This window comes from Syngnathus scovelli, chromosome 3 (genome assembly GCF_024217435.2).
Source record: "Syngnathus scovelli strain Florida chromosome 3, RoL_Ssco_1.2, whole genome shotgun sequence".
NCBI lineage: Eukaryota > Metazoa > Chordata > Actinopteri > Syngnathiformes > Syngnathidae > Syngnathus > Syngnathus scovelli.
Window position 1 is genome coordinate 20,226,157 of NC_090849.1, and position 21,570 is coordinate 20,247,726.

At 43.1% G+C, this 21,570-nt stretch overlaps 3 protein-coding genes across 6 annotated transcripts; 2 read left to right on the forward strand and 1 right to left on the reverse strand.

Annotated features, from left to right (window-relative positions):
• The first annotated feature begins 103 nt into the window (after positions 1-103).
• On the forward strand, positions 104-13,602 carry LOC125993738 (phospholipid phosphatase 1). 3 transcript variants are annotated; one of them, XM_049762596.2, is made up of 8 exons: positions 104-574; positions 1,273-1,424; positions 1,497-1,777; positions 1,893-1,950; positions 2,182-2,358; positions 2,493-2,667; positions 2,817-10,243; positions 11,070-13,602. In XM_049762596.2, exons 1-6 carry the CDS (start codon positions 517-519, stop codon positions 2,616-2,618), a joined length of 852 nt encoding a protein of 283 aa, XP_049618553.1. In that variant the 5' UTR covers positions 104-516; the 3' UTR covers positions 2,619-2,667; positions 2,817-10,243; positions 11,070-13,602. The 3 variants fall into 3 exon arrangements, with proteins under 3 accessions (XP_049618553.1, XP_068506165.1, XP_068506166.1); XM_068650064.1 differs by having other exon boundaries at positions 110-574; positions 2,493-10,243; XM_068650065.1 differs by having other exon boundaries at positions 110-574; positions 2,493-10,243; positions 11,131-13,602.
• Positions 5,591-9,524, reverse strand: LOC125993728 (ATP synthase subunit alpha, mitochondrial). The gene is made up of 11 exons (XM_049762576.2): positions 9,379-9,524; positions 8,830-8,905; positions 8,262-8,431; positions 7,820-7,993; positions 7,567-7,733; positions 7,119-7,419; positions 6,820-7,044; positions 6,641-6,748; positions 6,309-6,453; positions 6,072-6,222; positions 5,591-5,993 (listed from the first exon to the last, which is right to left on the reverse strand). Exons 1-11 carry the CDS (start codon positions 9,436-9,438, stop codon positions 5,915-5,917), a joined length of 1,656 nt encoding a protein of 551 aa, XP_049618533.1. The 5' UTR covers positions 9,439-9,524; the 3' UTR covers positions 5,591-5,914.
• On the forward strand, positions 10,095-21,461 carry ark2cb (arkadia (RNF111) C-terminal like ring finger ubiquitin ligase 2Cb). Of its 2 annotated transcripts, none has more exons than XM_049762586.2 (8): positions 10,095-10,243; positions 14,974-15,289; positions 15,433-15,564; positions 15,880-16,009; positions 16,082-16,186; positions 16,920-17,015; positions 17,303-17,406; positions 17,486-21,461. In XM_049762586.2, the coding sequence occupies exons 1-8, from the start codon at positions 10,183-10,185 to the stop codon at positions 17,601-17,603; spliced, it is 1,062 nt and encodes a 353-aa protein (XP_049618543.1). In that variant the 5' UTR covers positions 10,095-10,182; the 3' UTR covers positions 17,604-21,461. The 2 variants fall into 2 exon arrangements, with proteins under 2 accessions (XP_049618543.1, XP_049618544.1); XM_049762587.2 differs by having other exon boundaries at positions 15,436-15,564.
• Positions 21,462-21,570: the final 109 nt, after the last annotated feature.

A 21,570-nucleotide genomic window follows, 5' to 3' on the forward strand; every position in this document is an offset into this window, starting at 1 on the left:
GTGTTGCCTTCAGTGCACATCAAAAAACGGAAAGCTCAGAACAATATTTTCTTCTTTTATTTGTTCAACGTAACAAATTAGATTTGGGCACGGAACAGGAATTGATAACTGGAGTAATATCTGTCACGTACTACATCTAGAATATCCAATATATGCCCTTTTTTTTACTTTTAACGTTACGTGTCTGGAGTGACTGTCGCGAGTTTTTGGTTTCCCAGCAGAACGCGAAGGGGTCATTAATCACAACGGTAGTAAGGTGCTGCTTTCTGTGGCACACCGGTAAACGCTCCCTAAAGGCGACCAGGGAAAGATGCTCCGGGACAACTTTGAACGGCGTGAAACTGTCCACGCGTCGGCGAGTTAACTGAATTACTTTGGTTTTTGTGTTTATTGAAAGCGCCCTGTTTTCGTTCGGATTCCACCATGAAGGTGGTGGTGTGTTCTATCGAATAAGACTACAGGACTTTAGTTTTATTCTTGATTTTTTTTCCCTTTTAATAACAAAAAGAAGGCAACATGTTTGAAGTTTCTGGGATTCTATACATCTTGCTGGACATGACTTGTCTCATACTCGGTATGTGAATGTGATCACTTTTTAATTTACCCTTAACTCTTTTTCTAGAAGTAGCAAAGAAAACTACAATTTCTCCTAGTATATTTTAATAAACTGATCGGCGTTAACAGCTTATATATAAATACACAGCTTGATGTGGGGAACTGCAGACACGGAAGTGGAAATGTTCCGCCTCTGTGAGTTTTCCAGGCCCAAGTTATATTTTTAGTCCACTACTGTATTTGCTTTGTAATCATAAGAAACCTGCAGCACCATCAGAATGGATGCACTGACTTTACTATGCGCTGTCTGTATCTACAACAGTCAGTTTTGTTCCATGTGACTAATTGCTGTTATTTCCCTCATTTGTATGTACTTGTGTATTTTGCTGTTAAATCACGTCATCCAATTTCTCATTCTGTCATCAGATGTTTTGTAATATCACCGCAGGGCCAAATTACCACCACACGACTCATTTAAAGCAGAATTTCTGTGTTGAAAGTGGCCCGCATTTGTACTAAACTTCTCTACATTAGATTAAAGTATCTCTGAATGAAAGCCAACACATTAGATATTAAGCAGAATTTAACACAACAAATGACATAATTAAATTCACCCCACGTGCTTAGCAAAGTTGGAACAGCACACCAGGAAAATGTCTTAATTTTCCAGTAAATGTTCTATAATCCATGTTTGTGTCTCCTCTTGTCCTCCATCAGTGGGACTCCCATTCTTCATCCTCACTCCTCAGCATAGCCCGTTCAAACGAGGCTTCTTCTGTGATGACGAGTCCATCCGCTACCCCCTCAAAGAGGACACCATTTCCTACCAGCTCCTTGGGGGGGTCATGATCCCCTTCACGCTCATTGTTGTAAGCAGAGAAAAATCTGTAATTTTGGTGGCAGCATCCATTGTTCCCCTTGCGCTCATGTTTTCTTCCTAGATCATCTGTGGGGAGTGTCTTTCTATCTACCTGTCCCACACCAAGAGCAAGACGCTTGGCCACAAATACGCAACGTGTGTCTACAAGGCCATGGGCTGCTACTTATTCGGGGCGGCGGCCAACCAGTCGCTGACGGACATCGCCAAGTACTCCGTGGGGCGTCTGCGGCCGCACTTTCTTGCCGTGTGCAAGCCCAGGTGGGATCTCATCAATTGCAAAGCTGGTGGATACGTGGAGAACATCACCTGTACCGGGGACCAGTTCCTGGTGGAGGAAGCCAGGTATAAACATCACTACGCTCTCATGACTGCATACTGTATATGTCTTCTAAAGTTGTCTCCCAATTACAACGTGAGCATTTTCTCATTATGACATTTTTCTTGACTTCTTTTGTAGGCTGTCCTTCTATTCTGGTCATTCATCGTTCTCCATGTACTGTATGCTGTTTCTTGCCGTAAGTAAAATCTCTTGTATTTAAAACAAGTGAGAACCTTTTGGTCCACTATATGGGATGTAATAATACTTCAAACACTGATTTTGGAGTGATGAGTGTGCCAGATCAATTTCTACATTGGGTTAGGGCCACAAATAATAGTGCCCTTCTTGTAAATGAAAGCACGCCTGTATTGACAATAACGTTGTATGTCTAATTTAAAGCAATGAAATGACTTTCTGCCATCGCCAGTTGTACATCCATGCCAGGCTGAAGACTAAGTGGTCGAGGCTTCTACGGCCCACCGTGCAGTTTTTTCTTCTCACCACCGCCGTCTACGTGGGTCTGTCCCGCGTGTCCGACTACAAGCACCACTGGACCGACGTACTTGCCGGCCTCCTGCAGGGCGGCGCTGTGGCCTCCTTCACGGTGAGTTCCACCCCTTTGTTGTTTGACTTTTGTCGTTAAGCACATTTCAGGACAGGAGTAGAATCAGTCCTTTAGTCTTCTGTTTGAGTTCAGAGTACTGAGTGTTTTGGGGTTGACAAGTTGTCTTCCTGCAGGTGTTCGGTGTGTCCAACTTCTTCCAGCAGCCACTCGCGGCGGGCGTGTCCCAGGAGGAAGGGGGCCAGCACACCGGTTTACATGACAACCCAGCCAATTCCAACCACTATGGCAGCACTGACTGAACGACCCCACCGCCCCTCACAGAATGACCCCGGCAGGAGGAACGATTGGGTAGGGAGGCAGCACATGCACTTTTATTCACTTGATGCTGCCTAGCAGGAGGGACTTTTTACAACAGCGTGCCATGGCATGTCTCACGGAGGAATGAAATTCCATTTGCTGTGAATATAATGGGACTCTTGTGTGCTCGCTGCAAGCAGGCTTGTAAGGGAGACCTTGGCACCTTTATAAAACTCCACTGTCCATAAAGGAGGCGTACGCCATTCATAAAAAGGGGTAAGTCCGGTTTTTGGGTGTAATTTAAGGACGAACCTAAAATGCACTGCAACTTTTACAGGAGTACCTAACCACATGTCCAACAGTTTGATGTTTCAATACTTGGGGCACAACTCTTGCAAAAGTCAATGGAAATTTTCACAACAGGTGTTTGGTCAGTGTATGGACCAATACTGTGATTATAGTGAACTTAAGATGGAGATGATAATAAAGCATCAACTCCATCCATCTAGCACGTACATCACATCGTGTGACAGACACAATTGTGTTCACTTGTTAAATTATTGTACACAAAGAACTCACCAAGGCTCATCAATAGTTGTATCTAGCATACTCGCCAAGATAATGTTATTTAACTCACCTTTTGGCCTTTATAGACAATAATAAATTAAGGCAAATTTCAATCAAGGATGGAGACTTCAGTTAATTGTAGCTGCATTGAGAAAGAAGCAAAAACGGCAAGTTGTGCAAAAAGTGCTGAAACGTTGAACAGGAGGATGTGTACTGTATTTCAATAGATCACCTGCAAAGTACAATTTAGGTTGATCTTGATATTTCATTTGAAAGCTGACTCGCTTTTACTGCATTTTATCCATAATTTAAATATATAAATAACATGTCTGTGACATGCGTTCGTTAAAAGATGTGCGCCAAAGACCAAGAATGGTATATTTTATACAAAATAATTCTCAACTTGCTGAAAGGAAAAGCTCCGTTTGCGTAGGGGGTGGGTGAGGAGGGGCTCAACTTCTGGATGTACTTTGTGTAGGCGGTACATGGAGACATCGGCAAACCCAAAAAAAACAGCGCTCCCACTTCACCTGGTTGACGATAAAGTGCCGCTTATTAGGTGCGTGCATGTGTGTCTTTATTATGTTTTCATTTTCTTCAAACTTGCATTCAAGTTGCGCAAATCAGGGGTGCGAAACCTTTCAGTTTCAAGTCGTCCGAGGACTACACTAAATTCAGGAAAATATGTTGCGATTTACGATAAAAGTATTTTGATAGTCATTTATTTGACACTTGTGGATTTTTTTTTATCCCAGTTTCTCAAATGTTTTATTTGTGTTTAAGAATTATAGGGCAGACCAGATTAAAACGCTTTTGATGGTCCATAACAGGCCCAGGAACCGCAGGTTCCCCACCCCTGATCTGAACAGTGCTGTTGAAAATGTGAGAAATAAAAGAAGTCTTGTTTTTGTTAAAAAAAAAGTCTACCTAAAACCGATTTTTTATTATTATTATTACCTTTTTTGGGATGCTCTTCCAAATAAGCCCCCAAGGTGTTTGACCTGTATATTGTTTGCATAGGTTCCCCACATAAGATTATCAAACTAATGTAAAGATAAAATAAATAATAGACTATTTTTGATAACGTGGAAGTCAGCCTAAAGATGTCTGGAACAAAATGCCATAATCCTAAGAAATTCACAGCAGTCTCATTGAGGAGGTCACATTTACAGGAACATTTACCGTCTGTATGTTCGTATCTTCCCGACTTGGACTGAAACTAGCTTATCTTTGAAACGTGCAAACATGCAACAATAGCTTCCGAGAGTACACATTACCGATCCAAACCACAGAAACCGCTTTGAAATCCTTTCTGCGTGACTGACTGTAAAACGGATATGGCAGTAAAAGACAAAATAAGCATAAAAAATGTATGCGGTAAAAGGCAGAGATGGAATATTGAAGTGAAACCTAATTATTTTTGCAGAACAGAGATGCAAGTTTTATGTGAATCAACAAATCCTAACCGACTGTTTTCTCTGTGAAATTTCACTTCCATTTCCTATATGTGATTAGATTGATTCACAAATGCTGTCATGTTATCCTTCTGAGCGTGTAGTCTGGTGCAAATGTGTGACTTATACATGTCTGGTTGTTATTCAACTGGGTTGGCGCAGTGGAACTGCTAATTAAATTTAAGTGCCAAACAGTTGAGACAGTGACCAAGTGCTTTGCGAGACGATCGACTCATTGAGCGCGTGTGAAGCATCTTTGTGTGGTCATGTGCTTCTGCTTGGAGATCTCTCTTGATGTCACAATTGCACTATGAGCACAGCTCCAGTCACTACGCCGCATGACTCACTTCATGAGTGATAGTTCCCAGTGCACCGCATAAGTGAAGCAATAACTTGAAAAAAATGTAAAGTATTGCGATTTTAGTGGTTCAAGTTAGTGAAACTCATTGATTTGCTATTTTGATTTGTTTTGCTTATCTTATAGCTCCAACTTCAAAATGAATCTCAAATTGAAATATAGTACATTTTCTCAATTAGTAAAATGAACTTTTCATGGCTATTATGATTCACCTCCAATAAAGGTAAGTTATTCTTAATTAAAACATTGAGTGGTATTACACTGACTATTTCCTTAAAGAGCTGCTTCCATTGAAATACAAATTATTGTAATTGTGTAAGTGTACTTAATGATGTGGCCAGTGTATATTATGTTTGTTCAAACAAATTCTTAATCATGATTAGTGAGCATATTCATACCATGACATATGTACGTGCTGCCACCTGCTGGACATTATGCTACAATGGAGGTACCTAGTAATTTTTTTTGCATTTAAAATAATTTGTACACAAAGAAATTGTATTATACACGATTTAAAAAAAAAAAAAAAGAATTTCAAGCTCATAGGAAATCTTCCACTCAACCTTCATGTGCTCGAGAGATGATATAAAACCACTTTCATTTGTTACACAATTTATTCTCATATTAAACATGACTCAAACCTGACATGGGTCCTTACATACTTTAAACAGCAAAAAGTCGCTACCCCCCCCTCTCCCGATTACTACTGTGAACAGCAGGACTCATCACTAATGCTGTGAAATGATCTACATGTATTCTAGATTTTGTTTGAGCCAATCAGAATACATTAACAACTCGAGAGGTTTGTAGACATTTATTGGGACAAATCTGTACATGGAGGTTTTGGCATTCAGCGTGTTCACATACGTACATAATGGTGGGAGGGGGGGGGGCACTGAATATCAAGTGCTAAACCTGCTTACTCAAAACTGGACAGGAAGTTCAGAACTAACTGCTTCAGTTTGGCATCAGATGCTTCCGAGATCATGCCGTCAGCCCTGAAACGTCAACATTAACATTTGCATGTTTTCAAAAGCAAATAAAAAGTTGCTCATTTGGGACAAACAAGATCTTACCTGATTGCAGCGAGCAGGTCTTGATGCTGACTGAGAATGTGCTGCAGGAAAGCCTTCTCGAATTTTGTGATCTTGCTTGGCTCCATTTTGTCCAGATGGCCCCTGACGCCGGCGTAGATGACTGTCACCTGCTCCTCGATGGCCATGGGACCTTAAGGACGAAAGGAAGGAGAGACATGAGGGGCCCGGTTGAGCCAAAAAGAGGCAGCTAGGAGGAGTCGTTTGGCCAACACTCACAGTACTGTCCCTGCTTGAGCAACTCCGTGAGCCTGACGCCCCTGTTGAGGAGCTGCTGAGTGGCAGCGTCCAGATCGGACCCAAACTGGGCGAAAGCTGCCACCTCACGGTACTGAGCCAGCTCCAGCTTCATGGTACCGGCAACCTACAACAACGCCCAAAACAAACACAAAAAAAACTCTTATCCATCTTGCTCAGGGTTGATTTTAATCCATAATTTGATTTCAAGAATCGTAATTCCTAAAAAAATACTAAATAACAAAACGACCCATCTTACTACTAAATGAGAGCCATCATGTTATTCCAGAGAAGTTATTTTGGTGTTTACTAACCTGCTTCATAGCTTTGGTCTGGGCAGCAGAACCCACTCGGGACACAGACAGACCCACGTTAATGGCGGGCCTGATACCCTTATAGAAGAGCTCAGTCTCCAAGAAGATCTACAGCAGAAGCAGGACAAAAAGTTTACTAAAGACCCAACAAAAACTTAAGTGACGTCAGAAAGACTTACCTGTCCATCTGTGATGGAGATGACATTGGTGGGGATGTAGGCGGACACGTCGCCGGCCTGGGTCTCGATGACTGGCAGAGCGGTGAGGGAGCCGCCGCCAAAGTTGTCATTCATCTTGGCGGCTCTCTCCAGCAGACGCGAATGCAGGTAGAAGACGTCGCCGGGGTAGGCCTCACGACCCGGGGGACGACGCAGCAGCAGGGACATCTGACGGTAAGCTACGGCCTGAAAAAGACCCAAAATGTTGGAGAGCTGCTGTTTGGAAGAACTCCAAACCTACAGACTCATCATCCCTTCACCTGTTTGGACAGATCGTCGTAGATGATGAGGGCATGCTTGCCGTTGTCGCGGAAGTACTCGCCCATGGAGCAGCCCGAATACGGGGCCAGGTACTGCAGGGGGGCCGCGTCTGAGGCGGTGGCCGACACCACGATGGTGTATTTCATGGCGTCGGCATCCGTCAGCCTCTTCACCAGCTGGGCCACGGTGGACCTCTTCTGGCCGATGGCCACGTAGATGCAGTAGAGCTTCTTCTTCTCATCGGTACCCTCGTTGAAGCGTTTCTGGTTGATGATGGTGTCGATGGCAATGGCCGTTTTGCTGTAGAGGTGAAGTAATCATATTTTGTTCTCAATGAAAAATACTCAAATGGAGCAAATCCATCCCTGATTGCTAATGTGATAAATTTTAAGGCTACTCAAATGGCCATCGCTGATTGCTAATGTGATGCATTTTAAGGCTACTCACCCAGTCTGCCTGTCACCAATGATGAGCTCACGCTGGCCTCTCCCGATGGGCACCAGGCTGTCCACAGCCTTGATGCCAGTCTGCATGGGCTCCCTCACAGAAATGCGGGGGATGATACCCGGAGCCTTCAGACCCACACGCCTACGTATCTTGGAACCCAGAGGACCCTGCAGAAAAGCAAACGTCCCACTTGAGACCATCCTTTATGATGTTTTTATTACTACTAGAATAAGTAATACGTGGCTTTTTTTACCTTTCCATCAATAGCGTTTCCAAGAGCATCCACCACACGGCCGAGCAGCTCCTCTCCGACGGGAACATCCACGATGGCACCGGTCCTCTTCACAATGTCGCCCTCCTTGATAAGCTTGTCGTTACCAAACACCACCACGCCAACGTTGTCAGGCTCCAAGTTCAGAGACATTCCCTAGTGGGTAAGAACAACAGAGGATTCATTTTATTATTGATTATTTTGATGGAACCCCACCCTGTAAGACCACAATATTTACAATATGTATAACCTGATTGTTGTTGATTGTAATACAGATGATCTTGTTACTCGTTTGTTAAACATATGGGGAGTGAACCATGAAAACAATTATTTAAAAACTATTGAATCACAATATTGTGGGGTCTTGAGATTTTAATCTGGTAAAATAAATGCAAAGATATGCCTTCGCTCTTTACAAACATACTTTGAGTCCAGATGAGAACTCCACCATCTCTTCCGCCTGGACATTCCTCAGCCCGTACACCCTGGCAATACCGTCACCGATGGACAGCACGCGACCGGTCTCCTCCAGGTCGGCAGAGGTGTCTGCTCCCATGATCTTCTCCTCCAGGATTGAGGACACCTCAGCCGTGCCTTTTTAAAACAAGAGAGACTCAAGGTAACCGTAGGTCAACATTACTGATGTTAGTGCGAGTTCAAAACCAGTTAGGGATAGGTGATTGTTTCGCTTCATTATTGTTTACAACTTCATTAACTATTTGATTTTTCAAAGTATGTTGCCAGTGACATATATTGCTTCCACATAAATGAGTTAAGACCGCCATACAGATAGACTGCTCTAGCAATTCTAAACACCACTTTGGTGATGATTGTTTACGTGCATGTTTTGAATTTGGCCAAAGAAAACAGTTATTTTCATATATGTAAAGAAAAAAACGATTGCATGTTTTATGTAACAAAAAATAAATAAAAATAAAGGGATGAGGGGACAAAAAGGTAAATGTTTTGAATAGTTATTCAAATGTTCTTACCAGTCTTTTGCAGCCATGGTCTGTGTGTGTGGAGGTGGTTGACCCCAACGCAGGCGGCTGGGACAGCCTTGGACACCTGAGATTAAAATGAATCGTACTCATTTAATTGCAAATAATTATGATGCTAAAAGTGTTCCTGTTATTTGTTGCAGAACGCGCATGCTAAATGAGGAAGGGGCAAGTCAGTGTCAGCCCTGTCGGCGGCTGTCAGGTTAGCTGACCTTCAAAGCGTGGTTGAATGGGTTGCTAACGAAAAGCTACGTTAGCTCGCGTGCTAACTCTACCACAGCGCACATCCATTGTCACAAGGGCAAAAATCAACAAAATCATACGATACAATACAAGGAGGGACGGACAGAATTCAACTTTTAAATGCACACGGAAAATATTTTAGAAGATCTTTTTAAATGGAAGTCGAGCTTGCACGAGGCCTGCTGCGTTGACATTTTATTCGGCGTTACCCTTCACATATGCAAAGTTAATGCACACACTAAATTAAGCAGTCTGATAACATTTGAGCGATATGGATTATTGTAATGAAATACTTACTAATCCAGCCCTTCTCGGCAGGGTCCTGGCCAACGCTGCTGCAACTCGCACGGATAACATTTTGCTTGCTTGGTAATGACTTGTCCTCCACCACTAGCGGGTTCGACCTGGCTGAGGGAGAATGTAATGGCTGAATGACATCTTCTTCGATTTATCTGGCGACTTCGTCAGACCGATTTAGCTCAATACCGCTACCTGTTGGTGTATTTATTGTACTGCAAGCAATGGCAGCAGACAAAAGAAATACAGAGTGTAATCACAAATATGTAATGCTTTTTATCAATCGAACCGTGAAATTATAATTTAAAAATTCTTAAATATTTTTGGGCTCAGAGAAGCTGTTTTGATTTATTTGAACTAAATAAAATTATTAGATAAACAGTAATAATCATAATAATATAAAAATAAAATGTACGCGTATAATTACCAGAATCTTCTAGATTAAAATCGTCTTCGTTATCTGGTGTGCATAAAAGTTACCATCGTAGGTCTCTCGAGGTCACGCCACGAGGAAATAGCGCCCCCTTGGTCGGCTCCGTAGAATGACATGTCTGCTTTTGTCAGTCATCACCTGGCAGGCAAGGCAGTCGAGTCCGTCGAGCGCAGGCATAGACGCAGAGCTCCAGTACAGCACAGCAATTTAGTGAGTGAGTGAGTCAGTCGGCGAGACAGACGCTTCGGTTGTACGGCCCGCGTGCTGCTAGCCAGCCTAGCCGCCTGAATGTAGATCCGCATGGGCTACTTCTCCCACCGCACTCTCATTCTCCAAATAAGCCAGCGGTGTCATAAGATAAGGATCCCAGGATGGTGTTGGTGCATGTCGGATACTTGGTTCTCCCCGTATTCGGCTCAGTAAGAAACCGAGGTAAGGTCGTGGTTTGTTGGTAAGCACGCTAAAACATGTGCCCTGTTTATCTTAATATTCACTGCAGCTGTTGGCTAGTTAGCTCCCATTAGCCGCTGGCTTAAGCTCGCGTCGGCTAGCTCGTCGTTTCCACTCAAAACTCCTCGCCAAATGCAATTTGACGTGTTTGCTTTGTTCGCCGTTGACCGTAAAGCATCGACTGATATGTTTCAGCGCCCGTAGTTGGCTTTAATTAAAATTCAGAAACTAGCACTCGAGATAGCTAGCAGGCTCGTGTGGGGGCTGGCTACATCCTGAAGCAGAATCAATTGTCACAAAGGAATCGGCAAGCGCCGGTTGTTGTGATCAAACAACATTCCCGTACAGAGCCCGGTGGCTCGTTCCACCCATTTTCCGCTCGTGTCGTTTGGGTTACATTGCAATGCGCACCTTCTAATTTTACACGCGCTGGTGTTTTTGCACTGTAAAAATACTGCAAAATAGCCGTAGCCTTCCCCAGGCAGTCGTTTTATCTGCGCCTGGATGATGTCATTTGAAGATCATCTGCGTTCGCCACCGCGATTATTTATGACTCTTTGCGTCGGTGGGCAAAATTGGTAATCGATACGCAAAAGAATCGGTTCTGGCAAACATAATAAATCCAATTTGCTGAAAACTGTCAGCTTTTTTTATGTTTGGAGTGCTGCAACAATATTTGCGCACAGACGCGAGCGAGCGGCTAAAAAAAGAAGCACACGTGAAGCTACAGTGTAAAATTAATTTGACAACAGTGGCATCAGTGATTTCATTGTACTTTTATTTCTGTTCTTATTTCCCTGTTTCATAGTATGGAGGCTGGCTCTACATTCTGCATTTATCAGATCTTTGTCGTCCCCCCCATTGTGTAGCTAATGATCATCTGCTGCTGTGTGGTGTGGCGTGGCCTCTGCCTGTTCTCTGCATTTAGCTGTATTGTGAACCCCTTCTTCATTTCCTCTTTCCATCCGAAGACGACATTGGTATTAAAAAACACCCCTCCCCCTCTCCTCCTCCTCCTCTTCCTCTTCCTCCTCCTTCCTTCAAGATGTATTCCAACCATGTCAAGCCAACTAAAAAAAAAAAAAAAAAAAACATAGCTAACATCTTAGAGCAGAGCACCTTTTTGTCTTTTGTTTCTGTCAAATTTTTGCTGTAGCACCCGAGTGGACATGTAGCTCCTTTTTTTAATGGAATGTCATTGTGTACCTCCCATCCAGTCTTTTGATAGACTACATGCTGTAAATTCCTGTCAAGTGGATACATTTTTGCATGATTTCCAAAACGGCTGCACTCGCATCGTTGAACACCAGAATTTGGCTCATCCTCCTTTTTCTTCACTCAAGGTGCAGTGTACATGTTCTCATGTGACAATTTGAAAATCAGCGTTTCGCTGTGCAATGGGATCTCCTAAGTCCAACACAAGCCCTTCAGTGATGGCCATTAAATACAATGAAAAACAGTAAGCATGACTGTAACTTTACTGACCAAAAAGATGCAGTATAGAGAGAGCATTTTTCACTCCCAGTTGACATTAACTCTAAAACTGACCAAAAACATGGGAGAATCGAAATCGATCATATATTTAAACACAAAATGTGCAATCAAACATAGTTTAATCTCATGGAAAATGTTGTTTATTACTAATCGGATATAATGTGAAATTCCATAGACGGCTAGTAAAAATTAGCATGAATACTTGGGTCATTATGAAACTTCAAACAACTGCTGCTTTAACGAATGTTGTCAATAATTGTACAACAAAACAAAGGGCACCCCTTGTTCGCCCTTATAGGTGGATAACGGGGGGAACAAGATGCTGGTTTGAACTTTTGAGGCATACTGTCAAAGAAAATTATTTGGGAATTTGAAATTATATCTATTTGGGTGTGCTGGACTTTGGAGTTTCTGCTGGAAATGAATGGAATGAAGGTACACTGCGCCTGCACACGACAACCTGCCATAACTGTCTCCATTTTGTGTAGTCCTTTTGTTCCCCCTTTTGCAAAAACAAACAAACCTTTGAATCACACTGAATTGTTAGGGCTGCTTGCCCTACATCTCTTTTTTAACAAGCTCCAAAAAAAAATATTGCCAGTGCAGTGGTACCTCAAAGGTTGAGCGCTCTCTTTACGGTGACTATAATTTGTTTAGCTTGGAACGTAACATTTCCCATTTGAAATGTATTTGTGCTTCCAAGTGTTGCTTTCATACAAAGTCAGATCCAAGTATAACACAACAACTTGACCAGTTTATAGCAGTTAGTCCATTGCTATCCAAAAGCCTCAAAGCATGTTAAAAAATGTTATTCAATTCATATTTTTCTTGTTGTTAGTTTTACGCAATATCCTTTGTTGGAAGAAAAAGAGAACTCAAGGGATTTGCTATCATAATAGGAACACAATAAAACCAGTTGAAATTTAATGCGAGGAGAATGAAATGTCTAAATGTTATTTCAACTAACATGTCTGCCAGCTAAATGTTAATTAGAGGAGCTAATGACAATTAGCATAGATGTCTGCCAGCTAAATGCTAATCAGATGAGCTAATAACAAGTAGCATAGCTGTTGGAAAACTAAGATAACTTGTCAAGCTGTAAACAACCGCTACTCTAACACCCAAAAAAAAACGGTATTGGTACAAAGAACTTTGACATGATGACTGCTGATCATCTGTAACTATGATGACTGAAAAGCAGAGCAAAAGTTTTTTTGGAAACAAGAGCCTTTTGACTTTAGAACGAGTGTCGTAAAAAGCAGGACATTGAAAGCAGATTTTTCCTGAACCGCTTTTCAAGCTTGAAGGCAGCGAGCGTTTTGACTTGAGAGGTTCCACTGTATCAGCAGGCAAAACAAGCTCACTGGTGGTTCACCACTTTCTAAAATCCCCCCTGCCCCCCCTCACTAACTACCGTAAGGCCAAAATGCTATCCATTTCACAGGGATGCTTATTTTCCTGCACTGCTAAAAGAGATTCTCTATTAGTAAATAACGTCTCTATTGTTTGGTTGTGGTCTCTCTTGATAGTACTTTTTCAATGCATGGTCACATTTTATGATTCATATTTTTTTGTTGTTTTTTGGTTTGACTCTACATTGATCTGTGAGAATCCAATGTAATCTTTCTGTAGCAAAGATGTTACCCTGCTGTACTTGAATCATGTGCTGTAGCTCATTGGATGCTGCTTTTGTTCCTTTATTTAACCCTATACGGAGCATGGTGGGCCTTGCCTTCAGTCTATGTGGTTTATTTTTGGTTGCATGGATTTTTATCTACAAAAAAGAGAGAGAAACAAAAACACAATTTACTAATATTTTTCAATAAAGAATATAGTGTTTTTCCTAACCTTCAGTGTGCTTCTTGCTGATTTCCATTTATTGTCCTCCCTCTACCACCCCTCGTCCCACCTCCCCCCACCCTCACCCTCCTCCTCTCCTGCTGTGACAAAAGATAGACGATTCGCCACGCTTCCTCCATCACAGCGCCCGTGCCAGCCTAAATGCTCTCATTCGTGGTTGGCCGTCACCCCCCCCCCAAACGTCCTCTGTGCCCCCATCCCCTTTGAACTCTGCCTTACGAGGTCGCAACCTGTCTGCCGCCTGGCTGCAGTCACCAACCCGTTTCTTTTGATTTCTTCGCTTCGTGAAAGAAAATGCATTATGAACTAGCTATTTAAAAAAAAAAAAATACAAGCACATGACATTGTCTTTGTAGAAGATTAAACTCTGCCAAATGAACGTCACTAATGTTCATGCCGCTAAAAAAAAGCGTTTCGAAACACGTGCAATGCATTAAAAACGCGGCTGCACAAGGAAGCCCGCTGTCTTCCGACTGTCTGCGCGCAACGCTCGCCAAATAGTTGTGGTCGGGACAAGTTTATATTCAAAGAAAAAAAACAACCAAATTCTTTCCTGGAAACTGAATATTGAGAGGGAGAAAAGAGGGCTTAACTGTAAATACTGATATTTGACAATGCGTGACTAGAGTGTCATAAAAAGTGAAATACGTACAACGCAAAGGATGAAGCCCATCTATTCCTGGAGGGCGATCCATTTTTTATTTTTTTAGGGGGGATTTCAAAGCCATATGTCATACCAGTGTTGGAAGAACCTAACCCCTAACATCAGTAAAACGTCAAGTCGCCTTTTGATACTGTGCAACTGCAAAACCAAGTTGTCTTCCTTAACCACAGCAACATGCTATCACATAGCGTGAACCGGCACCTTTACGACGTTATTGGAGATTTGTGCCATTTTTTTTGTAAGGCCTAAAATGGCACAGAAATCCAACAACAATGATCATTTCATAGAATATAAAATACATTTATATATATTACATTCTACTGCACAGCCAGGAAAGAGTCAAGTCCGCACTTAGTTAGTTCCACGGTAGTTCAGAGCTTCGTCCGCTTCAGAGTACAGGAAAGGATCCCGAAATGGCGGCTCGTGTATTTTCATGCCGGAGCACATTTTGGTGTTTGGTTTCGGTGACACTTGTGGTATCCATCATTGTCCCACCCCCACAGAAGCATTTTGTCACCGTAGGTATGAGGTAGGGCTTCATTAACATGCTATGTCACACACACACATTATACACTCACACACACGCACACATCTTGTATATATACAATGACAGCCATTTTTTCACCCAGAATTAATTCCTGCTCATTTTGGGTGTTGACGTGTTCTGCTTCTCCCCCCCTCACTTCGCCCCCAGGATCCCATTTCACCCGGCAACAGCAGCAGCAGCACAGCCATGCTACCTCTTGCCGACACTTCCAGCTAGGCCCCCAGGCGCCGCTGCCCATGGACTTCCCCATGCCCCAGCCGCAGTCGGGCATCAACCCCCACCTGGCCCCTCCTGGCCACCAGCACGGACCTCCGCTACATCACCCGCCCCTCAACCCCATGCCCGCCCCCCAGTTCCAGGACATCCCCGCCCCTCCTTTCCTACCTCAGGCATTACACCAGCAATACCTCCTGCAGCAACAGATCCTCGAGGCCCAGCATCGACACATCCTGCCACCCAACAGGTACAACCCAAAGCTACAAAGAGCCCAAACCACAATATTAGGTTGAGAGAATTTCGATGCTCCACATTCAGGCTTTGTTGCAATGCATTGTTTTAGGAACCTTAATTGAAGTCAATATAAAACGTGTCCCTTTTTTGTGTCAGTAGACGCACATCAGAGAGGGTTCCTCACCAGCCCCACAGACTGCGTCCAGGCTACGAGTTCCCCCCGCCTCTGCACGTTCCACCGCAGCCTGTGGTGCAGCAACCCCGCTACCTGGCCGAGGGCACAGACTGGTAGGAAAAGCACACGCCAAAATTATGTCTTCATGCAGCCCAAATCAATGTCCTCAAACCTGCAAGGAGATCCACATTCACAAAGCACTTTTTAAAAAATGGGACAAACACTCAAATACAAAATGACAAAACTAGAAAGGATCTGCTGTAGGCCACAACTCACGGCGAGATGCTCACACACAGACATACCAGCTGGCCCAACTCGGGCTGTTGACGCCACAACTAGGCCACGCCCCTTAAAGGCACACATCCATCAAAATTTCTATGATGACTATCTCACCACGGACCTTAAAAGTTTTGACTTCCTCTGCTTAGGGATCTAAGTGTAGACACCGGACTCCCGCCACACCAGTACCACATCCACCCACTGCCGCAGCACTATCAGCACTACCTGACATCTCCCAGGATGCACCACTTCCCCAGGAACAGCGCCTCAACGCAAGTGGTGAGCTGCTGCAATCTCGACGATTCATCATTTAACCTCAGGGACTGACGCCGCCCCGCCGTCCTCTTCCAGGTCGTCCACGAGATACGAAACTATCCGTACCCTCAGCTGCACCTGCTGGCGCTACAGAGTCTCAACCCCTCACGCCACGCGTCTGCCGTCAGGGAGAGCTACGAGGTGGGTGTTGGATGAACCTATTCATTTTCCCGGTACAAGATTGAGAGCCTTTTTTTATTCAGTCTACAAAAATCCAGATTTTAGAATGAAATGATTGACAACAACAAAATATTGAATTTAAAATTAAAACCAAAACATATCACAGCATATCGATAGACAATTTTCAATTCTGCTGCTGGAGTTCCCATTAGTCTGAAACTCAAATTTGACTATTGCCTAATTTATTTAGAGAAAAACACTATTCATGCCCCCCCCCTCCTTTTTTTTTTTTCTTAAAAGCTTTCACAAAGATTGCACTCGCATACTGAGGTATCGTGAAAGTCAAATTTCTTTGATAAATAAAGAAAATCCATTGTAAAGTCTATCATAATCCTCGTAAGACTTAAAGGGCAACATAGAACAGAAAGAATGTGCAAAGTTTTGTTTGGTTTCCTCTCGCAGCCCGTTAAACTCTTCAACTATGTTGTTTGCTGCCAAGTTGTCAATTGCTACCGCCCCCACTTATTCACACTCAACCTTCTTCAAACTTTTATGTTGTGTTTGATTTTTCTCCTTCTGTTTAGGCAACAAACCAAAACCGGAATTTTTCGCAGGCTCTGCTGTTTGCGGCAAAGCACTTAAATCTTTCATGCACTCAATATTTTGCCACGTAACAATTCCCCCCGCATCCCATCTAGTCAACAAATATAACATTTGCAAATTCTCATGCAGTGACCATGTTTTTTTTAAACAGGAACTTTTGCAGCTGGAAGACCGACTGGGCAGCGTGAATCGTGGCGCGGTCCAGACCACCATCGAGAGATTTACTTTTCCCCACAAGTACAAGAAGGTAAGCGTACTGTATGGAAATGAGCTCCACGGTCAAACTCGTTTCCAGCAGCAGACTTAAGTGAGACCAGCGTGCAGATTGCAGCCTGCTCCATATCACCGTGAGGGATGACTCATTCCAGTGAATTTTAATAAGCGCATATAGCCAACGTGACCCAAATACTTGGAGAAGAGTGTCACATCATTTGGCTCATAGAAGACATCATTGAGTCTTTTTTCCCCACTCAGTCTGGCATAGGCTAAAACAAACAAACACACACAAAATGACAAAGAGTTTTGGTGTTGCAGAGATTCCCCCAAGACCTGAAGATGTGTTTGGACGACGAGGAACTGGACACAGACGAGAAGTGCACCATTTGTCTGTCCATGCTGGAGGACGGAGAGGACGTCAGGTAGCGGTGCATTTCAACAGGCTTTGACATCTGACGATGGCTTTGAGGTTGACTCCACTGGTCTGATGTGTGTTTTTAGGAGATTACCCTGCATGCACCTGTTCCACCAGGCGTGCGTAGACCAATGGCTGGCGACCAGCCGGAAGTGCCCCATCTGCAGAGTGGACATTGAAACCCAGCTCAACCCCGACAGTTGATAGCCGCTCCTGCCGCACGCAAGCCTCATGATCCTCCACTCTATCCCCTTCTTGGGATTTGCGGGGTGCCTCCTCACTTCCCCTCTTGTTAGTGGGAGGATGGCAAGGGGGCAAGGGTAGGAAAATAACAAAGCACACACACACACTCAGACACAAGCAGGGATGCATGCGGTGGACACAGTTTTAAGACTGGGCTGGATGGATGGATGGATGGATGGATGGATGGATGGATGGATGGATGGATGGATGGATGGATGGATGGATGGATGGATGGATGGATGGATGGATGGATGGATGGATGGATGGATGGATGGATGGATGGATGGATGGATGGATGGATGGATGGATGGATGGATGGATGGATGGATGGATGGATGGATGGATGGATGGAGAAGAAAAGGGCAGGTGCAGCCATAGACTGATGTGCTGAGTCATGCTCTGTGCACCCCCCACACTCCACATACACACACACACACACACACACACACACACACAAGCACATCTGTATAGGACATTACTACACAAAAGCATGATTGGTGTGTAGCCCGACGCTTGTGGTGTGCTCTAGTACTGATTGAGTATTTACCGAGTAACAGTGTTGTGTAGCAACTTGAGAGTGTCAGATAGCCTACGGTTAGAAAACCGGGTGGGGGAGGCTAATCGCGTGCGTTGTATGTACAAAGGCCAAAAATAGCGGAAGACCCCCGCCCCACCCCCCACCCCTCTTGAGTGTTGTGTTTCTTTTGGATTTACAGTGAACCCTCGTTTTTTCACGGGGGGTACGTTCCACAACTGCCCCCAATTGGTAAAAATACACCTGATTAACATATGGCATTTTTTCAAAGATTATATATTTTTTTTTTTTGACATCTCAATGTCTGTTGTCAACAAATGGGAAACTATTGTGTAACATCACTTTAAACAATGAATGATTCTAATGCCCTACAATTTTTGGAAGCCTTTGCACGTCACTGACTTGCTTGCATTTTTCTAAAAATGAGAGGCAAAGCATGCTTGCTTCAGCTGTATTTGCTACTCACAGCTGATGTTTGCTCTCAGACAGAGCCGCAAAACAAAGACAACCAAACCTTAGATTTGAATTTTTCATGCAAAACCAACCAAACCATATCATTTCATCGAATAAAAAGTCTGCTAGCTTAATGCTAACATTTAATTGAAAAGGCTATATACGTGCTAACTGAAATTAGCAGCTATGTTACAATAAAAAATGTGACTTTAACACTGAGCAGCAACAATACTCACTAGCGTATATTCTCTCTGCTCTCAAGCAACAAATATTATCGGACATCCTCTTCTAGACATGTTGCGGCTGAACGTGGCATCACACCGAAGGAGCGCAACTTTAAATTCAGCCTTTCCTGTGAAATCCTACAATCGCGTCATATTATATAGCAGGGTTGTGAACCGCGATCCAGCGGGGGAACACTGTAGACGCCATCCACGCTAATGCGGCTAACTGCAGGCATGGCTTCCAGTGACGTGTGTGTTGTGTCATAGTGGGCGCCGATGGGCAACTGACCGGCCTCCATCATCAGATGTGCATGCTTGTGTGCCAGGCTTGTGGTCGTAGTGGTGCAAAGTAGACGCAGGGACCCCCGTGTGCCCCCCACCCCTCCCCATCCTCTTCAACACACGCACTCAGACACCAATCTCGGACCCCCTCTACGGGCACCGTGTGTGACAGCAACTCCGCCATCTTGCCTCGAGATGAGTGACATTTCTCAGAACCTTATTGCCTACCGAACAAGCACATGTGACTTTTTGTATGATTTTTAATTTTGTCGCAATTTGTGTGCCCATTTCAGTTTCCGTTGCGCCCACTCACATGCAAGTGGTGTTATAGGGGAAAACAAAACAACAAGACACTAGTTTGCCTGCGTTAGTTTGAATGCTCAATTCCTTCGTGGTTATACTGTGATGGCCTGTGTGTGTGTGTGTGTGTGTGTGTGTGAGTTAGATGCATGTAGTCTTAGGACGAAAGGGATTAAAAGCCATCCATTTTGAAAGAAAACAACAACCAAACAATTGTTCTTAATTGTCTTGCCATTTTTTAGTTGACATGTCATGACATGGTACGAATACCCTACATCTGTTCCATGTCCATGTTAACCACAGTGAAGAGAAATAGCTGCAACACTGCAAAAAAAGACAAAACATATTTATTGTAATGTAGCGTGTGTTTTTTTTTCTTTCTTTTTTTGTAAATGCACTACCATGTGGAGTTGCCTGTTTTTTTGCGTTTGTTTTGGTGGCGTGTGTGGGTTCTTCTTGTCTTAGGGGTTTGTGTTTTGGTTGGAATCCAAATATTTTCACACTTTCCTGTGCGTTCTCTACCAAGAAGTGATAGGGCCACGTCGGAATTCCAAGAACACAAAAGGCATAAAAGTAATTGGACTTATTTGTCCCCCCCCCCCCCCATCAGCGTGGCACTAGCACTGCTTGATTGTTATCGCAGAATAACTTGATTGTGTTTTCATGTGAGACCTCCATCCAAAAATGAAAAACAAACAAAAAAAATGTGCTGAAATGACGGGAGGTTCTGCTAGTTCACATAGAATGCTGTGATTTAAAGATGCCTTAAGTATTTAACAATCATTATTTATTACTAACTGTAGCTAGCTAGCTATCGTGGTGGAATATTTAATGTCTCATAACTTTGCAATTCAATGGATATATTTATTTAAAATAAGACAAAAAATATGACAAAAAAAATACCTCATTATGCATTGGGTCGGTGGGGATGCTTCTGCATGCCGTCTGTGTGATTATGATTTTATTATTATTATTCCCCCCCCCCAAAATAAAAGAAAACAAAGACACATCTTACACTTTTGACACCAGCATGGTGCTGTTGATCTAGATGACATTCCCTTTAGCTTTCCCTGCTTTTGATCGGAGACACGTTTTGTCTTAGTAATCGCTCTTTTTGCCATACGATGCTGCTTGGTAATTGTTTTTTGACTCCACATTGCTGACACTCATATCTGGAACCCGAGGCCACGTGTTGCCCTACGTATTGCTGGCTGTTTTGCTTGGTGTATTTGCAGCGGGGGTTGTATTTCACTTAACATGCTAACTTGAGCCATCGTCGACAAATATATATTTAAAATAAAAACACAACTATAAATGGAGTGTGGATGTAATAAGCTAACTTTTCAGTGTGCTTGTCCTCTCAATGCTAATAACTCTTTTGGAGATTAAAAAAAAAAAAAGGGAAAACTCAATATTGGAATTGAATGAAGCTGGCTGGCTGGTCTTGACTATTTATTCTGATTGTTTTATTTTTGTTGGTTTAGCATTTTCGAATGACTATTTGCGTGCTCTCACTGAGCTTAGCCCGCGCGCCTGCCACAGTGTACCCTCGCGTGTTGCTCCCGAGCCAAGCGGAGCGTAGCCATAGTATTAAATAAAGTCCAGCCGAGGAAACAGTAGAACTTTGAAAGCACAAGCTTTTTCAATGCATGTCCTTCTCAGGTTTTCCTATGTGTATGTGGGAGTAGCTCTGTTTAGATGTCTTTCATATGATGCTGTATACCTTCTTGAATATTCCTTTCTTTGCTGCTGACAGTAAACAACAATGAGAAAATGACAAAAAGACAAACAATGTGGATTCTGATGATTATTATTAACCTGCCAGTGAAAAAGGGAAGTGGCCATCTTTGTACAACACACTGCTGTTTTGCTGTAACCGCGCAATGTTTTATGATCTTGAGTATTTTATAGAGAAGTAGAAGTATGTATCATCAATAATATGAAAGCAATAGCTAAATCATAATGAAGAATAACATTGATCAGTGATGAATATTGTGGAGACAAAAAAAAAAAAAAGAACCTTTAGATTCACTCTGGGTGGATTTTTGTACTGTATTTATTACTAATGACAATGCAAAAAGTTGCATAGCTTAACCCAAACTGTTCTGTCTCTTTTTTATTTATTGTCTTGTAT

Coding starts and splice junctions, on each gene's coding strand:
- LOC125993738 (XM_049762596.2), top strand. CDS start 517: ATGTTTGAAGTTTCTGGGATTCTATACATCTTGCTGGACATGACTTGT. Junction 1,951..2,181: donor ACTGTATGCTGTTTCTTGCC/GTAAGTAAAATC, acceptor TGCCATCGCCAG/TTGTACATCCATGCCAGGCT. Junction 2,359..2,492: donor GCGCTGTGGCCTCCTTCACG/GTGAGTTCCACC, acceptor GTCTTCCTGCAG/GTGTTCGGTGTGTCCAACTT.
- LOC125993728 (XM_049762576.2), bottom strand. CDS start 9,438: ATGTTATCCGTGCGAGTTGCAGCAGCGTTGGCCAGGACCCTGCCGAGA. Junction 8,432..8,829: donor ACCATGGCTGCAAAAGACTG/GTAAGAACATTT, acceptor TGTTTTAAAAAG/GCACGGCTGAGGTGTCCTCA. Junction 6,223..6,308: donor GCTCAAGCAGGGACAGTACT/GTGAGTGTTGGC, acceptor TTCGTCCTTAAG/GTCCCATGGCCATCGAGGAG.
- ark2cb (XM_049762586.2), top strand. CDS start 10,183: ATGGTGTTGGTGCATGTCGGATACTTGGTTCTCCCCGTATTCGGCTCA. Junction 15,565..15,879: donor CTGGCCGAGGGCACAGACTG/GTAGGAAAAGCA, acceptor TCCTCTGCTTAG/GGATCTAAGTGTAGACACCG. Junction 16,187..16,919: donor CCGTCAGGGAGAGCTACGAG/GTGGGTGTTGGA, acceptor TTTTTTAAACAG/GAACTTTTGCAGCTGGAAGA.